This window comes from Eublepharis macularius, chromosome 9, assembly GCF_028583425.1.
Source record: "Eublepharis macularius isolate TG4126 chromosome 9, MPM_Emac_v1.0, whole genome shotgun sequence".
NCBI classification, from domain to species: Eukaryota; Metazoa; Chordata; class Lepidosauria; order Squamata; family Eublepharidae; genus Eublepharis; species Eublepharis macularius.
The window spans coordinates 29,441,078-29,461,741 of NC_072798.1; the positions used below are offsets into that span (position 1 = coordinate 29,441,078).

The 20,664-nt window shown below is 41.0% G+C and overlaps 1 protein-coding gene across 2 annotated transcripts; it reads right to left on the reverse strand.

Moving 5' to 3' along the window:
• Positions 1-491: 491 nt before the first annotated feature.
• On the reverse strand, positions 492-19,065 carry WASHC3 (WASH complex subunit 3). 2 transcript variants are annotated; one of them, XM_054987700.1, is made up of 7 exons: positions 18,931-19,065; positions 15,461-15,559; positions 11,501-11,566; positions 11,032-11,163; positions 10,789-10,896; positions 3,252-3,316; positions 492-2,560 (listed from the first exon to the last, which is right to left on the reverse strand). In XM_054987700.1, the coding sequence occupies exons 1-7, from the start codon at positions 18,979-18,981 to the stop codon at positions 2,476-2,478; spliced, it is 606 nt and encodes a 201-aa protein (XP_054843675.1). In that variant the 5' UTR covers positions 18,982-19,065; the 3' UTR covers positions 492-2,475. The 2 variants fall into 2 exon arrangements, with proteins under 2 accessions (XP_054843675.1, XP_054843674.1); XM_054987699.1 differs by having other exon boundaries at positions 10,789-10,899.
• Positions 19,066-20,664: the final 1,599 nt, after the last annotated feature.

A 20,664-nucleotide genomic window follows, 5' to 3' on the forward strand; every position in this document is an offset into this window, starting at 1 on the left:
ACTGCAGGCTCTGCCAATTCTTTGTTATTACATTGTTTTTTCAAAATTCCCTTGACTACGTTATTTTCATTTTCTAGTAACAAAGTTGAGGAAGGCACTGAAAACCCAACCCTGGCACTAAAGTGTGGGAAGAGGTGGCATCTCTCATCCAAACGATTCAGACTCTACTACTGATTAAAAACACAGATTCTGGATTCTTTCATATCAAGCAATAGCTTCCCTTTCCAAATGTTATAAAATCCAGTTTATTAGTGCCATCTCCATGTAGTACCCAGCCTATACGAATGAACTACTGATCCCTAAGGATAACCCAATGTCAGTCTTTTTTGGTGTCTAGGCATAAATATATTTTTCTAGCATCCTCTAGATCTCACTGGAGACATTAATTTAGCTTGCTTAATTTGTTCTAATTAAAATTCAAGAGGTACAACCCTAATGAACAAGGATATGCATTTGGATATAGCAAAGAATCACAAGTTTGATTTACAAAACATACTTTTAATTATAAATCCAAGCATTTCCTCTGACATACAGGATTAAGTGCAGCAGTATACAATGTATGCTATTAGGCAGCACGTTAATGAGCATTTAACATCTTTAAGTGATTTACTGCTGGCAGACCAGTTGCACATTTTGCTGAAAATCAAGTTGGTTAAAAAAATTTAAGATAGGCTGAACTTTGTGTATTTATGATGTCCTGTTGTTTTCAAAGAGCGGACTGGAAGGACTTAATCCAACCAGAAAGTAGCATGACAGTCTACTTCACCACTGGAGCCTTAAATTGTCTAGACCAAGATGAGTATCCATCCTCCATCCCTCATCGGTCAGCTTCAAATCTGATCTTCAACAGCCACCATCACTTGTTGTCCACATGACACGTAATTAGCACATATGCAGCAAATTCAAAATGGCAGAGTGGGAATGTATTAATATCAGCTTGGTTACAGCTGCTTTTGGGGAGAAATGTTCAGAACCACTTCATAGATTCAGGATTAATGTCACACAATCAGTTCATGTGGCTACAACGTATCTATGTAGCCACATGGTGAGAAGCCACGGCCAACTACAGCTCGCGGGTGAGCATATGTGATGGATGAAGCAGCATACTCATTCCAATGAGCCAGCATTCACTTGCATGTATACCATGAAAACACACTTAAACTCTAATGTGTAAAGTGGTCTTTCGACAATTCAAAATCATGGGCAAAATTCACCAAGTAGTCTCATGCCCAGCTTTGCCAGGACAAACACACTGACTGAATAGAGATGTATTTTAACACAAATAAGAGTTTTGTGTTTTGATTCAGATGGCTGGATTTTACTTAAAACAAATCCAATTTTCTACTAGGTTTCTCTATAAGGCAATCCATCTGTTTTAAAAATAGACCTATCTATGTAAGAGGTTACTTTTCCGAAACCACTTTCCAGGACACCTACGGGCGACCCAGTATAAACTCACTTCATTTCACTTGAGCAACTGGAAAGCATTTTCCATCTAGCTTGGTACCATCCTTCAATCACAAGCAACGGAATGCTTGCTACTGCATTAACCCAAACCTTCTAGGAAAATACGTTTGTTTCACAAAGTATTTGAGGCTTTATTCTCCAAAGTAACCTGGACTTATCTTCTTCATTTTGCACAAAGAATCAAATGCCCCCTGGGATAACACTGGAGCAATCTGCAACATTTGGTGCTGCGAGACTAGGGTTTCCATATAACCTTCCCACTGAAAAATATGGCGTAAGCGGAAATGGAAAGGGGCTGCCTCTTGCCCACAGTGTACTGCATGTTTATGGACAACCCGGTGCTCCTTGGCTGGCCTCAGATAGCTGGGCCACTCAGTCTAGTGTAGAGAGCCAACACACTGGCACTCCAGCAGCAAGATGCGATAGCCTGCTACCATGAGAGATGTTTGTTCATTTCAAAGAGCCAATATTATCCCCTCCTCTTGTACGGTCCCTTTTCTACTCCCAGCTCTATTGAATCAAGTACAGTATTTGTTATTTACCATGATATAACTGGTCTGTGAATTCTTACTCAATACTGATAGATAAAAATGCAATATAGGAAACCATGTGTCAGTTTCAGAGGAACCTTGAATGAGAATACAGCTGACAGCTACTGGGAAAGAATTTCCCCTCAAAGGTTAAGTCCAAAGAAACTTCAGGGCTAAAAGAATGCCATTTCAAGTTTTACTTTGAACCTCTTTAGAACAGTGACTTAACTCAAGGCCCTTGCATTACAAGGAAGAGCACGTCGTCCACAACAATCTCACTTCTGGTGTGACTGGGCCTTCATTCAAAACTCTGTGGAAGACAAACATGAAGATCCCAGTGCAAAGAAACCGTTTCTTAAAACAATACTTCCTATGGCTCAAACGATCAGGGATCTCTTCCGTTAAGTTCCGTATATTAGCACTTACAAATAGTTTGCAAGGAGCTTTTAAAAGGGAAGGGGGAGAATTATCAGCAGTTTTAGTCGCTAAATGAGGATTCACTATCAGAACTTTCTTCTCCGTTTGCCTGGCCTCCCCAGGCAGGCACTGCAGCATCCGGCGTCCTGCAACAGAAAGGCGAGAAATTGTCTAGAATCAAGTGAAATGTCATAATACTAGCTACTTCCAGCAGTACCAAAAAGCACTTTGGGACCTTAAGAGACAATGCTGATGGTTGTGGCATAGATCTGAGAAGCAAGAGCATCCACATCCAGTGGAGAATGCACAGTACCTAGGAAAAGCTTCAGAGCATTGAACTGGGGTTCAAAATCCAGGAGAACTTGAGATATGATGGTATAATGTAGTGGTTAAGGAAGCAATCTGGGAAGATCCAGTTCAAGTCTCCTCTCAGACAAGAACACTCAACGTAGCCCTAAGCAACCTTAATTCCCCTACCTGCTATGGATCTGATAGCATTGATCTCTTTTACTGAATTGCTGTAAGGATTTCTGAGAATGTATTATTATTAAAGCATTTAGGACAGAATGCAACTGTGCATTTTCGATAGACACCTCTCTCTCTCTCTCTCTCTCTCTCTCCCTCCCTCTCTCTCTCTCACACACACACACACACACACACACACAATATCTCCCAGAAAGGCTCTATAACACGGTATTTCAAAGCCTTTTAACAGATACATCTTAGCTTTGGAGGTTTTTCAGGTTTCTCCAATGCTCCCAAAGGACTACTGCAAAGGCCAAGTACGCCAAGTCATCAAGCAAACAACATTCAAGCTAAGCAAAAGTTGTTGCTTACTCAAGAAGATCGGGGTTTAATCCTTCAGATATCATTTTGTTTCTTATTGCCATTACAGGGACACCCTAAGGAGAAAAAAATGATAGTTAGAAGTCCAGATTACCGAACAAGCATCGATATTTTACTGAACAAACATTTTAAAAACTGTTCTCAACAACTAGTTTTGCAGATTGGACTCCATCAGGATGACGGAAGACTGTATTTCCTACGACTACCTCTATGCCAACAGGAGAAATCCTGAAAAACCAAGCTCTGCTTTTGAGCAATTCAAAAATACCACCAGAAAGTCTTTTTTCTTCAACTGATAAGCTTCCAAATCCTAGCCCATCTGAAATGCTCAGTCCCACAAAATGGATGCAAGAATCTAAACACAATTTTCCAGACAATACCTACACCTGCTGCTCTGTATCAAAAAGGTAAAAGCAGCTGGGGTTTGGCACAATAAACACAGTAGTGCAGCCAAGGGAAAATAAGAAGCGGATGCGACAACAAGACAATTCATGTGCATGCAGGAAAGTGAACAGGTCTTCGACTTACTGAACACTAATGATGTTTATTTGCCAATGCCACACCTGCAGCAAACAGATGTGGAAATCAGTTCAGGTCTCTGCTAGGAATCAAGCTTTTCAATTGCCACACCATCCCTTTTGGAATGGCCTTCCAGGGGCTAGACACCAAATTCCTTCCCTCTTAGTCCTTCAAAAGGCCTGTAAAACTCTGAAATAACCAAGGGGATCCTGGTGATTTAGGTGCATAGCCATACAGCAGAACAAAATTTGAGGCCAGTAGCGCCTTAAAGACTAACAAAACATTTCAAGGTATAAGTTTTTGTGAGTCAAAGCTTACTGACATGAAGCTCATGAAGCTTATACCTGGGACATTTTTTTTTGTCATGAAAGTGTTACTGGACTCAAATTCTGTTGGAAACTTTTGACTGTAATAAACATATTGAAGTTACTGTATTTTGTCAGCTGAGATTTACCTTCTCAGGGGTTTAGACAGTTAAGTTTAAAAAAATGCTTCTGCAATGAAAGTATTCCTATTGCCTGTAGATTTTATTTCCCCAGAATTCAAGCTTCCTTCCCTAATATTTTTCTGCAGTGTACCTGAGAAAAGTCAGGGAACCTTTGGCTAGGGACACACTTACAGGTTTTTCTCTTGTGCTTTTGCTAGTATGGCTCGAAAAGAACATGCTGCTGTGCCATCATTGAGGCAAAGGTCAAAAGGAAAAAAAAAGTACCATTTCTGATTTCCAAGGTCTACTGAAGGTCTGAAAAAGACGTGAGAGACCTCAAAGTCTAAGCAACCAGAAGTGTGCGGCTGGTTTTGGCATGGAACAGATACAGCCTGGCCAAGGTAAGTAGAAGCTTTTTAAAAGGAGAAGGCAGCCATGACTGCTGTTTCACAGAAGCATGTTTATACTAGCATCATTGGGGAAAGCAGAAAGAGCCATTTAGGCTGGCAGAGTGATAGCCACACTAATTCTGTGATTAATATTTCCCTGTATGCATCAGTATTCAGAGCTCATTCCCCCTCCAATACAAACAATTAAATAGACCAAGTTTAATACTGGGAATCCACAGAGCTGTTATTACTGGGAGTCACACAGTTCTTTTATAACTGGGAGTCATCATATGGAAAATGTAACCCAAAACATGGAGGCAAATGTTCTTTTCTTGAACCTCTGTTGTCCAAAACTCCTTGTACCTCACAATGGTAACATTAACACTAATAAGTATGAAAGAAGAAGAAACAGGCAACGTTAGGCAGGGAATAATTCCCACCACTGCCGCAACTGGAAAGATGCACTCAAAGAAACTGGAAGTTTATGTCAGAATTCTTCACTGAAGAGTTTGGCAGCTAGATTACATGGGAGACTAGGTCTCTGCATAAAGGCTCAACAGAGTTACTGACATGGGGTAAAATCAAGCCAGCTTTTTCATTAGGAAACAAACAAACAAACAAGCCACCCTAAAATACTTTGATCAAATAGGGATGTGTATAAAACCAAGTAATTGAGCATGTTTTATTATGCAGATACAGATGGCTCTTTGTATTCATTCTTACATGAAATACTTTTGTATTACCCTGTTCACTCAGACAGCGGCATCCCTTTCACTGCAGTTGGTCCACATATGCCTTTTTGCTAACTGTGCTGAATTTCAGGATGATAAAATGCTCCCTCACACAGGCCAATGACTGGCCAAATTTAGAACATCATGGCGAACTTCTGTTTGTTCATTATGGGAAAGAATACGGTTCATGTGTTGTGCTCACACAGAATCCCTCTCTTCTTTCCTCATGTGTGACCAAGAACTTCTTAGTTTGGGAAGACTTGAATTCAAGCTTAAATTTGCTGTGACATGCAATTTCAGGTGCCTGGTAAACTGAAGTTTTTCTTGTTAACCCATGATTTAGAATCCTGATGTTTATGTAGAAACACACAAGCCATTTGGCAGGATATCTGAATGTGGCCACAGTACATTTTTTGGTTACCTCAGCAACAAGGGCTTATTTTTATGCTATGCTTGTGCTGAAGGTATAAGGATTCTCTACCATTTCTATCTGCCTGGCTTCCAGCCAAAAAGAATTGGGTTAAAGCCTCTTGCAACACACGGCTGTCGTCTTTCAACAATCAAGCAGAAAGTAGTGACTAACTTTTGTTACTTGTGAGCATGGCAAGAGTGTGTTTAGATTACCACACTGCCCATACAGTCAAGCAGTTCTCAAAGTTCCTACTGTTAGAGAAAAGAATTCTACCTTTGTCCACTGAGGATCTGTGGCACATGCACACAGTTCCTACAGGAACTGGCCTGACCTTTCAAGTATTGCTATTGCTCCTCTTCTAAATGGTATCATATACTAGGAGTGCGCAAAAACAAAACAAATGTTCCCAGAAACTGTCACAGAAACAGCTGTTTCATTAAAGTGGCTTCTTGAGTGGTGAACCAAATTTCGGAAACAGAGTTATAATGACACGTCCCACTGAAAAGCTTGTCTTTCAGTTCTTACTGCGCAGCAGAAGGCAGGCAGGCGCTCAGTCAGCAGCATCTTGTTTTCCTTACTGGCATTGTTTACCAATCAGACCCCAAGGGGAGAGAGCCCTTGTGCTATGTTATACCACTTAATTAACTCAAGTCGGCAAGAAAGGGGAATGTGTGCAATGTGTATGAGTTCATTCTTTTTCAGCACTACCAGAACAATGTCACTGTCTCCCTGCCAATCAGGTCCTCATAACAGGAGCACCGACCCCTCTCCGCCTATTGGCTCTGGAAACATTTGTTTACCTCTGTTGAAGAGAAGGGGGAATGTGCATTTTTTTTGGCAGCACTACTTGAGCAATGACATTATCTTCCTGCTGTTATTGCAACAGGCAACAGCAGGACGCAAAAATAATGATTTATTGGCACTATCCTTTCTTTTTCTTCTTAATGGCATTAATAATTAATAATTTATTGGCACTACCATTACTTAAAGAAAGGAAAAAGTGAACAAAAAGCAGGATTTTTCTTAATGTCATTACACTGTACTGGTTGGAGCACACTCCTGTTTGGGCGCTGCTGCCCTGCTATGCTTTGCCAATTTCCCGCTATAGGGTGTGCTCACTGACACTCGCCTTCTTCATGGTCTGTTGTGTGTATGTAGTGTACATGAGGAAAAACTCAGTGGATCAATGGTTTGTGTGATTTTGTTGCTGTTAGGCATGAAAACAGCTACCCCAGAGCCTTGTTTTGCCAACCCCTCCCCTTGAAAAGAACAGTGTGCATGTGCATAGCTGATACTTGCCTTCCCCTAGTGTTCTTTGGGGTCCATAAGCAACAAACCCAATTGTTGTGTGTTCTCAAACTCAGTGGGTTGATGGTTTAGAGGGAAGACTGTGTTCTGTGCAATTTTGGAGCTGTTAAGGGCAAAAAATCTGCCTCAAAGAGCATTGAAGGCCTCATTGCAAATAACAGATCCAAAACTCACGGTAACGGAAAAAAATGGATTCGATCCGAACCGACAATGCTCCACCCAGAAAAGACCAATAATGGTACATAGTTCATCTGGAAACCCTGAATTCAAAACTGAACCAGAAATTTTCTTAGTAGACTCTGCTATCATACACTCCAATGCCCCACCCCAATAGTCATAACACTGCAGATGATCAGCAAGGGAGTCTTGCCCATCATAACTGATACTCCAAGTAAGGCAGCCCTCATATGCCTCTGATGATGAGCTCCAAGGAAGACCTGGATGCCGTCTGTCTCAGCACAGTGCTTAACTAAGCTTCAAGGTCAACAGCAACAGAGTCTCACAATGTCTTACTGAGCTAGCACTATCAGAGTTGCATTCTGGAGATGATGCAAGCTTGATTCAAATCTGATAAGTATTTCCTTCCCATTTCAGAGCTTTCAACAGTTTCAGGATTTTATTTATTTCTTTTTTGTAAAGTCTCTCTCACCTAGGCTTCAACCCAAGGAAGAATCCTGGGAAATATGAAGTAAGAAATGGATAAGACACAACATGCATACCTATACTTTGATGTAGTGATCTTTTTTGCTTGCCAAAATTTTTATCACACATAGCACTAAAATGATATATAAATCAAATAAAAGACCAAACTTGTGTCTCATAACTAATGCAAGAGGAATTTAAGATCATATACTTGAGGCCTATAAACCGTTAGCTTAAGGTTTTATGAAACAGGTGTCCCATCCCAAAGATAATTTACTTCCAGACCCACCTTTAGCTGGAAAGTGACTGTGCATTATCTACTTCATTTTAAAAAAACAAAAGCTTATCTGTCTTAAGGGTCAGAGCTGGCTTGATTACCAATACAGATGGGTCTTCTTTTCTTTGTAAAGCTTATCCTCCTTTCGGTTACTGAGGTTTGCACCAAACATGTGAACCAATCACACCCACCAGACAAATCACATCTCATGGACTTCTGCCATCTTTAATATTGCTTCGAACTTTATAGTGGGGCTGTCGAATTCCTTGGCTATCAGAAACCGTAATACATTCAACTCCTCAGCAGCAAGAATGTGGCTCTCAACTCGCATATAAGAAACTTTAGCACAGGTTCAATGGTGGGAGAGACTGCTCCAAGTCTTATGGTTTTTCATGCCCTTGCACACTGCCATTTGGCCAGAGGTAGGCATGCTTAATGGTTTGAGATCTAGGGCATTAACTGCAGCTAAATCTATTTTGGATTATGGCCATACAGAGATATTGTATCTATGCACACATTAGATATAAATAAATGACGTGCCACTCCTATTTCCTGTGTCGGATGAATTGTTTCTATGCAAGACCATCAGCCATGTCAAAAAAAGATAATGATATACACTGAAAACACACTGCTCAAATCCAAGATACTTTTCAGTGGACTCAGAGGGTGCCATCGTGTTCATGAGATTTTTTTTTTTTGCCTGTGGATTCATGCCTACCTTTAAAACTAAGATACATGTGCTAAGGCATTGGTACGTTTAAATTCCATAAATAAAAGAAACAGTCCAATTTTATATGCTAAGCAATAATGTTATGCATTTATAAGTTAAAGCAGTAAAATAAGTTTAGATTTGGTAAGAAATTAAGTATTGCATATATTTCAGTTCCTCACCAAATTTCCATTGCGCCCCCCGCCCCGGTCCACTCCCCTCCAATTTTTTTACTGCTTCAAAATGTTTACGGGTTTAACATCTCTGCCAATAGGGTTAAGAAGTTTAATCACAGAAGAACGAGAGACTTCTACTGTGGTTAAAATTCTCTGTTAATTTAAAAGGGCAAGGGAGGCAACTTGCCTCCTTTCAAGGCAGTCACTTAAAAAAAAAAAAAGATTGAAAACCGCAAACAGATATAAGCATCGCAGCACACAGTCCAGGGAGTGTTCTCCTTTCAACAGCACCCCAGTCTTTCCAAGTCCATTAGCAATTAACTAGTCACAGAATGCCAATACCCGAATCCAAATTCACCGGAAAATTTCTGCGCCAGCAAAAGGGTCTGATGGAATATCCTAATAACGATACTGCAGAGTTTGAGTGCTCTGTATTTAAGCCTGACTCAACTGCAACTGCTGGACACAGGCAACGAAATTAAAGCTGTTGGTTCCATTTTAATGTCAGGGAGAACCGCAGGAAAGCACGCTCATAATTAGTTAAAATAAGATCAACTCGCATGGTACCATGGCAAAAAGCAACTCAGGAACAAATGTGATAAATTGTTTCCATTGTATTCTCCAAGAAAGGGCATGTACTTCTCCCTCCCCAACACCTTCATTGAATAAGCAGCCAGAGTGGTTCTGGCCTCCCGGACCAAAGGGTTCTCGCTTGCCTGCTTCACACCATAAAGATTCAGAACTCCTTTGCTTGTATTGCCTGGAAGGGTCTGGGTGGCATTTTCCCCCTTTACTTTACTGAAATACACAGAATAACAGGGTTGCAATGAGGCCTGTTTATTTTTAGAACATTTTGAGCCTGCCTTTCCAATCTAAAGTGCATAAAATGACACTACTCCTCACACTCTGCAGTGTCTACAACCTACAAATGTGGGGTTTTTTGCTCTTGACAAAAACATTTCTGGGATAGCTCCTTATTTGAAAATATAATGAGGTGTGGATTGTTGAGCAGTTTAACAAGCAGAATATATGATCTACATATAACCATCAAGGAGCTCCTGGGTATTTTTATTTCTAAAAAAGCACCAACAGGGGAAAGACTTGGGCTACAGCATCTCGGGAGAACAATGGAGCTGGATTGAGTCTAATATACCCTTTTTATTGATCTTACCTTATCAGACAGTTGCTTTTTATAAAACTCAGCACAAGTGCTATTTGACACTGGGTAGTCCAAGTCAAATTTAATCTACTGCATGAGATAACAGCTGGTGTAGTTGAAATCAACACAGTTTTTACTTGTTTTTTTTGGGTTTTAATCAAGGATTATGGTATTTTGGAAGGGAATTTTGTCTACAATTACGGAAAGTCAGTGTGATGCAGTGGTTAAAGTGTCGAACTAGGATTTGGAAGACCCACATTCAAACTGCCACTCTGCCATGAAGTTTGCTGGTTGATTTTGGTCCAGTCACTCTCTCAGCCTAATCTACCTCATAGGGTTGTTGTGAGGATAAAACAGAGGAGAGAAGAATCTAAGTTGTTCTCAGCTCCTTGGTGGAAAGGCTGGTTAAAAACTATCCTAGACAGATGGATGGATAATAGGATATGTACAGTTTAGTGCAGTGGTTAAGAGCATGGGACTCTAATCTGGAGAACCGGGTTTGATTCCCCACTCTGCCACTTGAAGCCAGCTGGGTGACCGTGGGCTAGTCATAGCTTCTAGGAGCTCTCACAGCCCCACCCACCTCACAGGGTGATTACTGTTGTGGGGATAATAACAACATACTTTGTAAACTGCTCTGAGTGGGCATTAAGTTGTCCTGAAGGGTGGTATATAAATTGAATATTATTATTGTTGTCGTTGTTGTTATAGTGTTTGCTGAGAAATTACTGAAGCTTGGTATTTCCAACAAGTATGAAGAACAAAACAAACTGGCTTACCACTTGAACCATTTTGAGATATCTGGCATAGCGTGGATCCTTTGCTACAGTTGTGATGTTTTCGCTGGTTCCTTCTGACTTCAGCTGTCCTGTCTCATGCACACTGTCCTGCTATACACAGCAAAAATTGCAGATCAATCTTTCACCAACGTGTGTGGATTCGTTTTTTTAAAAAAATGAATTGCTAACCAGAGAAAATGCTGTTTGAGATAACAATGGCCCCTTTGTGCTTTAAACATTTACCTCTGATTGAGGTGAAACATTTGTTGATTGTGGATCTGTTGAGGTTTGTGGTACGGGGCCATTCATGACACTGTTGACGTTGGTACTGGATACATCACACTTGACATCTTCTAGCCCCGGTATAGAAGACAACTGAAGACAGGCGACATTAAAAACAGAAGTCAGCATTTTAACAGTGAGAATACAAGCTGCCTACTTAGCATTCAGGGGACTCTCTTTTACTAAATCATCAGTTTAAAAAAGTCTAGTGCAGGCAAGGCCTGAATGACAAAGGCAATTTCACTTCCTGTTTTCCCTATCACCCATAACTATTTTCCATATGTTTGCATAACATGCAATTCCCGCCCCCCCACCAGATGATCATTTCTGCATGCAGAAAAAAACCAGCAGTGAAACTATATACAATACAGGCAAGAGCTTTAAGTATGCACAAAAACTACTAATAAGAAGAGACATCTCACATACCAACCTTTGCATCTAGAATATTGAGCATAGTTTCAATTTGCTGAATTCGAAGGGAGAGAGCCGACAATTTCTGGGAAACAAGGACATGAAATATTACTCAATACTGTACTTGTACTCAAGTGTCCCATCTTCCTTCCTGCCAAAAAAACTAAGCCTGCTCACTTATTACACCAGTCATTTGGCAAACAATTACACAGCATGGGATACAATGCTACAGTAAACCTTTTTTCATACAGAGACTGAATCTGCCTCATAATTAAATATGGGTTATAATCAAAGCTTTTTTTCTGGGAAAAGAGGTGGTGGAACTCAGTGGGTTGCCCTTGGAGAAAATGGTCACATGGCTGGTGGCCCCGCCCCTGATCTCCAGACAGAGGAGAGTTTAGATTGCCCTCCCCGCCGCTCCAGCAGCGTGGAGGGCCATCTAAACTCCCCTCTGTCTGGAGATCAGGGGGCGGGGCCACCAGCCATGTGACCATTTTCAAGAGGTTCCGGAACTCCTTTCCCCCGCGTTCCCCCTGAAAAAAAAGCCCTGGTTATAATCTTGGCCTGCTGTGGTTTTGGCTACCTAATGTTTGTAGATATATCATAGAGAAGCCCTGTCAGTTCCTAAAAATGAGCAGCCCACAACAGATGCTTAACTCCTCAAAAATACCTATTCACCACTTGAAGTCTAAGTGAAAGAGAGCCTACTATTTCCTGGACGCCACTCTGTTTGCCAAGACCACCAGGGAAAGGGTCTTCTTTCAAGTTATCAGGCAAACGAAGGGATAGATTAAATATACTGAGAGGGAAAGCAAACTATAAGCACTGGAATAGGAAGATAAGACTGGATATCCTGAACCCACCAAATGATAAAGATTATTATTTGATTCCATGGGACCAATTTCAAGAATATTTGCAATGAAAAAGTGTGGTCAGTATCAACTGGACTGTCAACTGATGAATGAACATATGCACCTTTTTCTACTTAATTTAAACATAAATGCACATTGTTAGATACCTCAATACAGGCCGGTTTCTGAAATTTAAAGAAAATAGGATATGGATGAACAAAAGCAGCTACTCCTTGCTGAAAAAAAAGGCCAACCTTATTAACTTTTAATTCCCATTTAGTCTCGCACCACAACCAAAACAACTTCTAAAAAAAACCGAATGCATTTACTCTCTTCTCCATCTCAGTGATAACTATACCAATCAAAGGAACTAAAATTTGCAGCCTTAGTTGTATACGTTAATCCAGTTTGGAAGAAAAATATGGAATGCATCTGAGACAATAAAAGTCAGTGGAAATCACTCACACTAAAAGCTTTTGGAAACCCAGAAGCTGAAGAACAAAATGCTCCAGTCACACCTAAAATCAAATGTCATGTACGATTCCTTTTCAAACACAGGCTGACTTGCAACGAACCAGGCCATATGAACCGATATGGTGGCTTTAACTAATTGTTGCCAGATGCAACCAGCCTTTGCTTTACTCAAGTACTCTTGGCCAGTGCGGTGGCTGGCAGATGTGTAGCGTTCTCACTGCCTCCTGGCACAGTAGTAAGTTTTTGCCTGGCTTGAGGAGCCAAAAACTTTTAACACCCTGAGAAACATGCCATCCAGCCAACATAAGAAAAGTGACAGATTTTTTAAAAAGGCTATTTGATCCCCATTGTTTTCATTATAGACGTTAACTTTGTTCTTCAAAATGAATGTCAGTTTTTAAAAGTGACCAAACACATGCATTAGAAATATTTTTTTAATTAAAAAAACCCCTGACTAGCCATCTGTTCTAATGGTTCAAGATCTATTTATTTGACGCTATTTATATACTGAAGACAGTGCTTTCTGGGAATCTTGAGTAGGGACTAATATTTGGTGTAAGAACCTGCTGTGTGTGTTCAAAGGGCACAGGTTTAACCCCTGGCATCTTCCCTTAGGACATTCCAAATACTAGATTTTGGGACAGACCTTTCCCTGGACTTTTTAAGTACTTGTGTCAGACTCCCAAGCAGTGGGTCACAGTCCAGGGCTCAAATGTCCTCCAGCACCCCCCTTTTCCAGTAAGCCCCTGGATGAGCCTCAATCACAGAGGGGAAGGGGGTTCTAGTTCTGTCCTTCTCCCTCTCATGAGTGGTTTGGCCCTTCCTGCTTGCCCCTCCCTGGCCAGACTAATAAAGGATTGTCAGAGTGTGGGCTGACCCGGAACGCCCCCAATGCCCTTTCTTCAGTGGCAGGTCCAAGGTGAGTGAAGGGGATGTAGGCCAATGGCCTTCCTGGCTGGGCCTTCTCATCTCCAGCCCTGCCCTTTTCAAACGTTTTAAGAGGCTCTTCTGCCTGTGTGACCAGGATCCAGGAGGCCCAAGCTGCTGCCAGCCTCTTTCTCTGGCCTGTTCCCAAGGCACAGTCTGCTTTCTAAGCCCTGCTTCCTCCTTGAGTCATGTGCTTGATCTTCAAGGCTCTGAGGCCACTGCAGGTGCACCTCTGGGTGTGGCCGCACCCTTGCTCCTTTCCCCACAGCCTGTTAGAGCTTCCTGCCTCAGCCTTGTTAGGGCTGCCCCCTACCCGTTGCTCCTCTGGAGTAGGCGAGTGCAAGGGTGGGGCCATCACCCCATGTCAGCTTGTTTGGAATTATGGCTATAAACCACAGTTCATTGTACAAACCCTGATTTGTCTGTGCCACAAAACGCTTTGCCTGAAAACGATCAGTCTGCTGTTTGCCTCCTTTCCTACTTCCAATCAGAACTTCCAGACGTGACCCACAGCTTCCTTGCACTGCCTGACTGCTGGCAAAGTGCCCCTATCTATGCTGCATGTGTGTTATTTGCTCTCTGCAACAAATAAGTAGGGAAAGGGCAAAGAAACTCAGGGCAAGCCAAGCTCCACTGAAGATTTTCCAACTGCTCTTGGCTAAGCCAACTGTCAGCGATGCTCCCCCCCCCCCCCGCACCCGCTTTCTATCTAGCCACTTCGATGCATTCTCTAAACTTTTCAGCCTGAAACAAAGTGGATCTTAATACAGACATCACCCTCTCTTGTTGTTCTGCCACATTCTCTAATCTCGTTCTCTTGCAGAGATAAAAAAAACAAAAACAGAAGAAGCACATGATCAAGGCCAAACCAGTTAGTCACTCACTGTTTCCTGGAATATAAATGATTTTTTGAAACTGAGTTTTCTTTATGGTGGGGGGAGGGGGGAGGATATGTGAGCAGGTAGGTTGTGAACTGCATCTGACTGCCCCAGTGTTTTGTGTGGAGAAGTGCCTATTGTGTATGTTGGCAAACAACAGCAGCATGTGATGAAGCAAGATCTGTTCCACAGCATTTTATATTTCTTCTCTGTAAGACGCTAGAGCTGCTCAGTCCTGCTTTGCAAGTCATCACTAGTGTGGAAAGACAGTAAAGGACAGGAAAGAGGATGGGAGAGGAGCATCCTGAGAAACGACCTTCAACAGGCACTCCTCAGGTATCTGGTTATCTCATGTTCTGCTGGTCAGTACAGCCAACCCTGTATCCAGAAAGGGCTACTAAACAAACAGGGACTTCTGAATGTGGATGTTACTAAAAAACCACAGTTAGTACCGATCATAGTTAACAAGCCAGGCACAAACTACAGTTCAGAATCCTGCTTTACTATCCATCCAAAATCAGTTTGTAGAACACCATGCATTGAGATTTAACAATATACAAAGATGAGTAGGCGTGCTAGTCTGTAGCAGCAAAATAACATGGGAGTCCAGCAGCACCTTTAAAGACTTACAAAATTTACTCCAAACTAAGCTTCTGTAAGTCAGAGTTCACTTCATCAGATGCTAAAAGCTTTCAATCATACCCCAGAGTTCAGTTAAACTGTGCTTTTTAACTACAGTTTGTCACAACAGCTGAATATGTGTTCATATACTCAGATGGAACCTACCAGTAAATAATGCTGTCTATGCACACAGAGGTATGGGTTTAAAGTGATGCAATGTATACATACCTCTTCACAAACTGTAGAAAATCGGTTAAGAAACTGAACTGTGTGAACCACAAACTGGTTTAGAAAGGCCACTGTTCTTTTTTGCTGTATGGCTGGAACCTGCACAGTACAAAATACACACACAAAATACATCAGTAACTGATTCAGTAAAACCTTTAAATCCATCTTGATACAACAGAGCTTCATCACTCTCTCTCCCACACTTCATACATGTTTTTCTTTCTAATAGGTTGTATTTTGACTTAAGGTTTTCATACCAATTCTCCAATTTATGAAAATCACACGCTGAAGTATAATCTTATATTTGCAGTTCTTTCCAGTTTCATAGCATCTGCAAATTACACAAACATTCTTTTTCATCTGACCCATGGATACAGATATCTAACAACAGTGGGTCTCAATAATGTATTTGACTAGATGCTTAAGGATGTAATCCTAAACACACTTGAGCACCACTGAATTCAGTGCTTAGTACACATGCTTAGGATTGCACTGTAAATAAAACAAAGATTAAGACTGAGCACTAACAAATTACATGTATTTATTTATAATACTTTTATTCTGCAATCTTAGCCAATCATGGCTCCTGATACAGCTTATAGCAAAGTTTTAAAAACAAACATAATAGTAGTAAAACAACAACTATTAATCCAGAAAACCAGCCAACAGTTCCTAATTATTAAGAATAGAAAATCCCAGCGGCATTCTAAATTTTTAAATAGTTTTAAGTTAAAAACTTCAAAAACCTCTCCCAGCAATGAAATCAGGAGGTATTAATATCTTATTAAAATAACATCTTAAAACTAGCAGATCAATAAAATGTTTCATAACTGCAGAGTAACTATACCATCAAGGTAGTATCAAAAATGGGTTAGATACAGGAGGAAAAAACTAGTCAACAAGTAGATTATATCAAGCTCATTTAATGCTCGGAGAATAATCACACTTCAACCTGGGGCTGAAAACTTAGAAGATTGACAGAGCCATCCTAAGCGGGATTCAATGGGGCATACTCCCAGGAGAGTGTTCTTAAACTGCACCGTTAGCCCAAGGCTGATGGGTGCAGGGAGGGCATTCTACAACGAGGCACCACAATCAAGAAGGCCCTGTCATATATTTGCCCTTTGTATCTCTGACTTTGGTGATAAATGGACTTATTGGTGAGTAAATATACACAGGATTGAAATGTAGAGTTCATATCCGGAATATAGCACAGGCTGGTTTCTGAGAATACAGTTAACACAGTTTTACGAACACTTCTTTTCCATAGTCTTCCACCAAGGCACTTACAAGCCTCAAAACCCTCACCTACATCCCTCTTGGAATTTCTGAACACTCAGCTCAGTTCAGACATCATGTAAAATAATGTGTCAGTTAAGGTAACTGTGACACACTTCCTGCCTACTCAGGTGAGAAAACCAGCATTTGTCAAGGCAAACCAGGATTTCAATTATCTTCTGCAAGCCAAAACATGGCTTCAAAAGCTAGCTATAATTAAAACAACATCTCTTTTTGGGGGGTGTTCTATCTGAAACAAGAGTGAGAAAGAAACCCATGCACTGTCATGCAGCAAACCCTCAGCAGCCACAGAATCTGACTCCTGCTTTAATCCATTAATTGCCCCACGGCCCTCATACCCCACTCAGGTATGAGCAGAAGTGCCCATATTACACATACTCCCCACCCTGAACTTGTCTACACAAATAAATCATTCTTATCCACTGCCACTTAAATAAAAATCATTTATAAAAATCATTAAAATCATCAACTGTAACCTTGCCTGCCCTTCCCAGTCTCTAATCTATGAAGGATCTATTTAAAAAGGGATCCAATAAATTTGGATACTTCAGTGGCAGTTTACAGGAAAAATTTAATCTGATGCTATGGGAGAAGCCTAGTAAAGTCAGATAGGATTTTTTTCCATTTCCCATATTTGTTCCATTTTTCTTCTTTGGCATCTGCCATAAGGCCCTTCAGACAGGATGGTTTGGCACAGAAGTACGTTCCTCAAAGACTGGGCTAGTAGTTCCTGCTTACGCGATCAACATAAATAAATCACCACGGCATAAATCAGAAAGGAATTTTCCTTTTGAGCTAAAAGACTGCAGCACAACCCTTCCCCCCTTTCCCACTGCTTTTATTACCTGATTACATGGCACCAACCTTGCCCCCTTGCCTGTACTCTCCTACCCTGATATCTGGCCATCACTACTCATGCCTCAAGTGACACTCAGATTAGATTACTTTTACACACAATCTGTGAGGGGCTTCCTTTGCTTGGAAACTGTGACTGGTCCAGAATGTGGCCACCAGGACCCTGACAGGAGTAAAACACTTGGAGTGAATAACTCTAACTTCTGTTGGTTTCTACTTAGTTTCTGGGCTCAATTCCCAATCTGTTAACCTTTAAACTAGTTAGTTGGATGCAGTTTACATTAACGCCTCACATTTACAGGCTCTTTTACATTTAAATAAAAAAGGAGGATTGTTAGGGCATGAAGGTCCCATCAAAGATTAAAATTATACTAACAGGAAGCAAACCCAGGTGAGGACGCCATAAAAAAATTCCTTTTCATCTCCCTCTCTGCTAATCTCAGCCTCTCCACATTTATTATATATACTCCAAGATTATCTCTCTTCCTCCCAGCAGCGTTCCTATACTTTAAACAACAGCCTTGATGGGCAGAGACACACTAGGTGAAGCTTTTCCAAGTAATGCACTGCTTTACAAATAACAACAAGAAAAAACTTCACCAAATGAATCCCTGGCAATAGAGTTCAACTCTTATGGGTACCAACTGACCCCATTTTTTAAAAAAGTCTCAGGTGTTTGTGGCTCATTGACAGCATTCGAATTCATTTGATTCGACAGTCTGATTCGATTGCTTCGATGTAACTTGACTTGTTTGTATTTTGACCAGCTCTCATGTTCTTCAACAGCTTTGGTGCTCTGACTGGTTGCTTTGATATACTGCTGCTTTATTGATCTTATACTGTGATATTAGTCACTTTCTTTCCAAGATTTTTTCCCCTTGTACCAATTCTGTCTTTAACTTTATAAGCCTCTTTGAGAACATTAAGCCAAGAACATAAAAATATTAAGAATTGTTAAATACAAAGCTATTGATGTAGAAACCTTGTCTGGAAAAAGGTGGCAAGCCCTGTTCACGCCAATAATGCTAACATGAGGTTTTATGTCCTTTCTGCGAGAGACAAAGTAAGCTCTGAAGTCCCAAAGCTGCTTCTCAAGCGCTTAGGACGTGAAGCACAGGGGGAAATTCCTCATTTTACTACTAACTGAAAACAGCTGAACCAGTACGAACCTTCTTAGTGTGAGAAGCAGAGAAACTAAGGTTGAATCCTATACACGCTTACCGAGGGGTAAGCCCCACTGAGGGGCTTACTCCTGAGTAAACACGCCTAGGACTGCACTGCCAAGGGCAGAGGAGATGCCAGAAAACTGCCTATACCTTAGTCAGATCGATGCCGGAACCTACGAGGGGTAACCCGTCCTCGTCCATCTCCAGCAGCCTCTCCCGGTGCCCTATAGACTGCGGCTAGGAAGAGAAGCTCTCTTATCACTCAGAAAACCTGCACATCACAACCTCCGCCGGAAACGCGGGAGGGAAGGAAGAGAAGGTACAGGCTTCCTCCGCTTTGCATTCTGGGAACTGTAGTTCTCAGAGTCTTGAGATGAGTCTCTGTCCGACTGAATCTCGCTGAAAAATACGCCCCCCTCTACTTCCCTTCGCCGGCGAGGAATCAGTCTGCTGATTGTATTTTCCAGTGTAGCTCCATGAACAAATACATAATGGGATAGAGGGGAGTAGACTGTATTTATTGTATTTCTGCTGGGTTTAAATCTTTGCAAATTTGCATGTTTATACTCTATTACATGTTTATTGAAATGTCTTTGAAATCGACTGTGCTGACACACTGTACCCGCCTTAAGTCTCAGTGAGAAAGGGGGACTATAACTAACGTAAATAAGCTCATGCCTTGGGAATTTAGTTGGTCTTTAAGATGCTATTGGACCTGGATCTTGCTCTTCAACTGCAGACCAACATGGCTACCGGCCTGAACCTATTCTAGTTCTAGAATGCAAGAGGCTTTAACTGTAAAGTTGGACATGGTGGAGAGGCAGTATATAAGTTAGATAATAAATTAAGTATTCCTATATGCACCTCACACACAAGTTCCTATTTCAACATAGCGTGACTTCCATCACTATATTTACTGGTCAAGCATGGGGGACTTGAGCCAATCTTGAAAGCATCTGTTGCAGCTACCTGAAGACTGAGGTCTCTCCAAACATGAGAAACTAATTCCTTAGGTATATAGAAAAAATGTATATTAAGAAAAAGGAAAAACACCAGTGCCAAGCCATATAAAACAGAGTATGCTTCAGGGTGTACAATATGTTGAGAGCAATTTAGAGGTAGGGAAGCAGAGGGAAATTAGCCTGCTCAAATCCATAAAAACTCTGGGGAGATAGATTTGGTATGCATAAGGAGAATTTCTCAAGTTGTTCATCCTTCCCATTCCTCACAGGCCCCAATTGTTTGTAATATATTCCAAATTTGAAAGAGAATGTGGGGGGGGGGGGGCGGGGGGGGTGTTGTCTGTTGTAGCAAAACCAAAAAGGAGTCTTATGGTACTGTAAAGATTTGCAATTTGATGTGGAATGAGCCTTGATGGACTTCAGACTTGGTTATGCATGACATGTGTCCTTCATCTGGTAGATAAGTATAAATGTATATTGGAAAACTGAGGTCAAAGGGGAAACACAAGATGAATAGTATCTGTTCTGTATTCAAAGCCCAAATGCATAGAAGGTAAGTGTGGCAGCCATTAACTAAGCTAATTGAACAGCTGTAGTATGAGAGGAATCCATAAACAAGATTGAGCCTTAATTGATATATTTTTATTAGATTTATATCCCGCCTTCCCTCCGAATAGGCTCAGGGCAGCTAACAACCATAAATAACAATAAATATAGTTAATACTGGTAATAATGTCAAGTTCCCCAATATATTCTAATACTGAAATCTGCTTTTGACTGGATTCTCCCTTTGAAGTTTTTCCAAGCAGATAAAACCACACAAATCATTTAGATTGTGGTGGTTTTGATTTATAATTTCAGCTAAATAATTCACAAAATAGATGGCTTTGCCATGGAAAAACATAAATGTATGCCAAAAAAC

What these genes read in the sequence shown, in the direction of transcription:
- WASHC3 (XM_054987699.1), bottom strand. Translation starts at nt 18,981, where the DNA reads ATGGACGAGGACGGGTTACCCCTCGTAGGTTCCGGCATCGATCTGACT. An exon ending in TCAATATTCTAGATGCAAAG is followed by an intron (nt 11,164 to 11,500) that starts GTTGGTATGTGA and finishes GCCTGTCTTCAG; the next exon opens with TTGTCTTCTATACCGGGGCT. An exon ending in ATGTTTCACCTCAATCAGAG is followed by an intron (nt 10,900 to 11,031) that starts GTAAATGTTTAA and finishes TGCTGTGTATAG; the next exon opens with CAGGACAGTGTGCATGAGAC.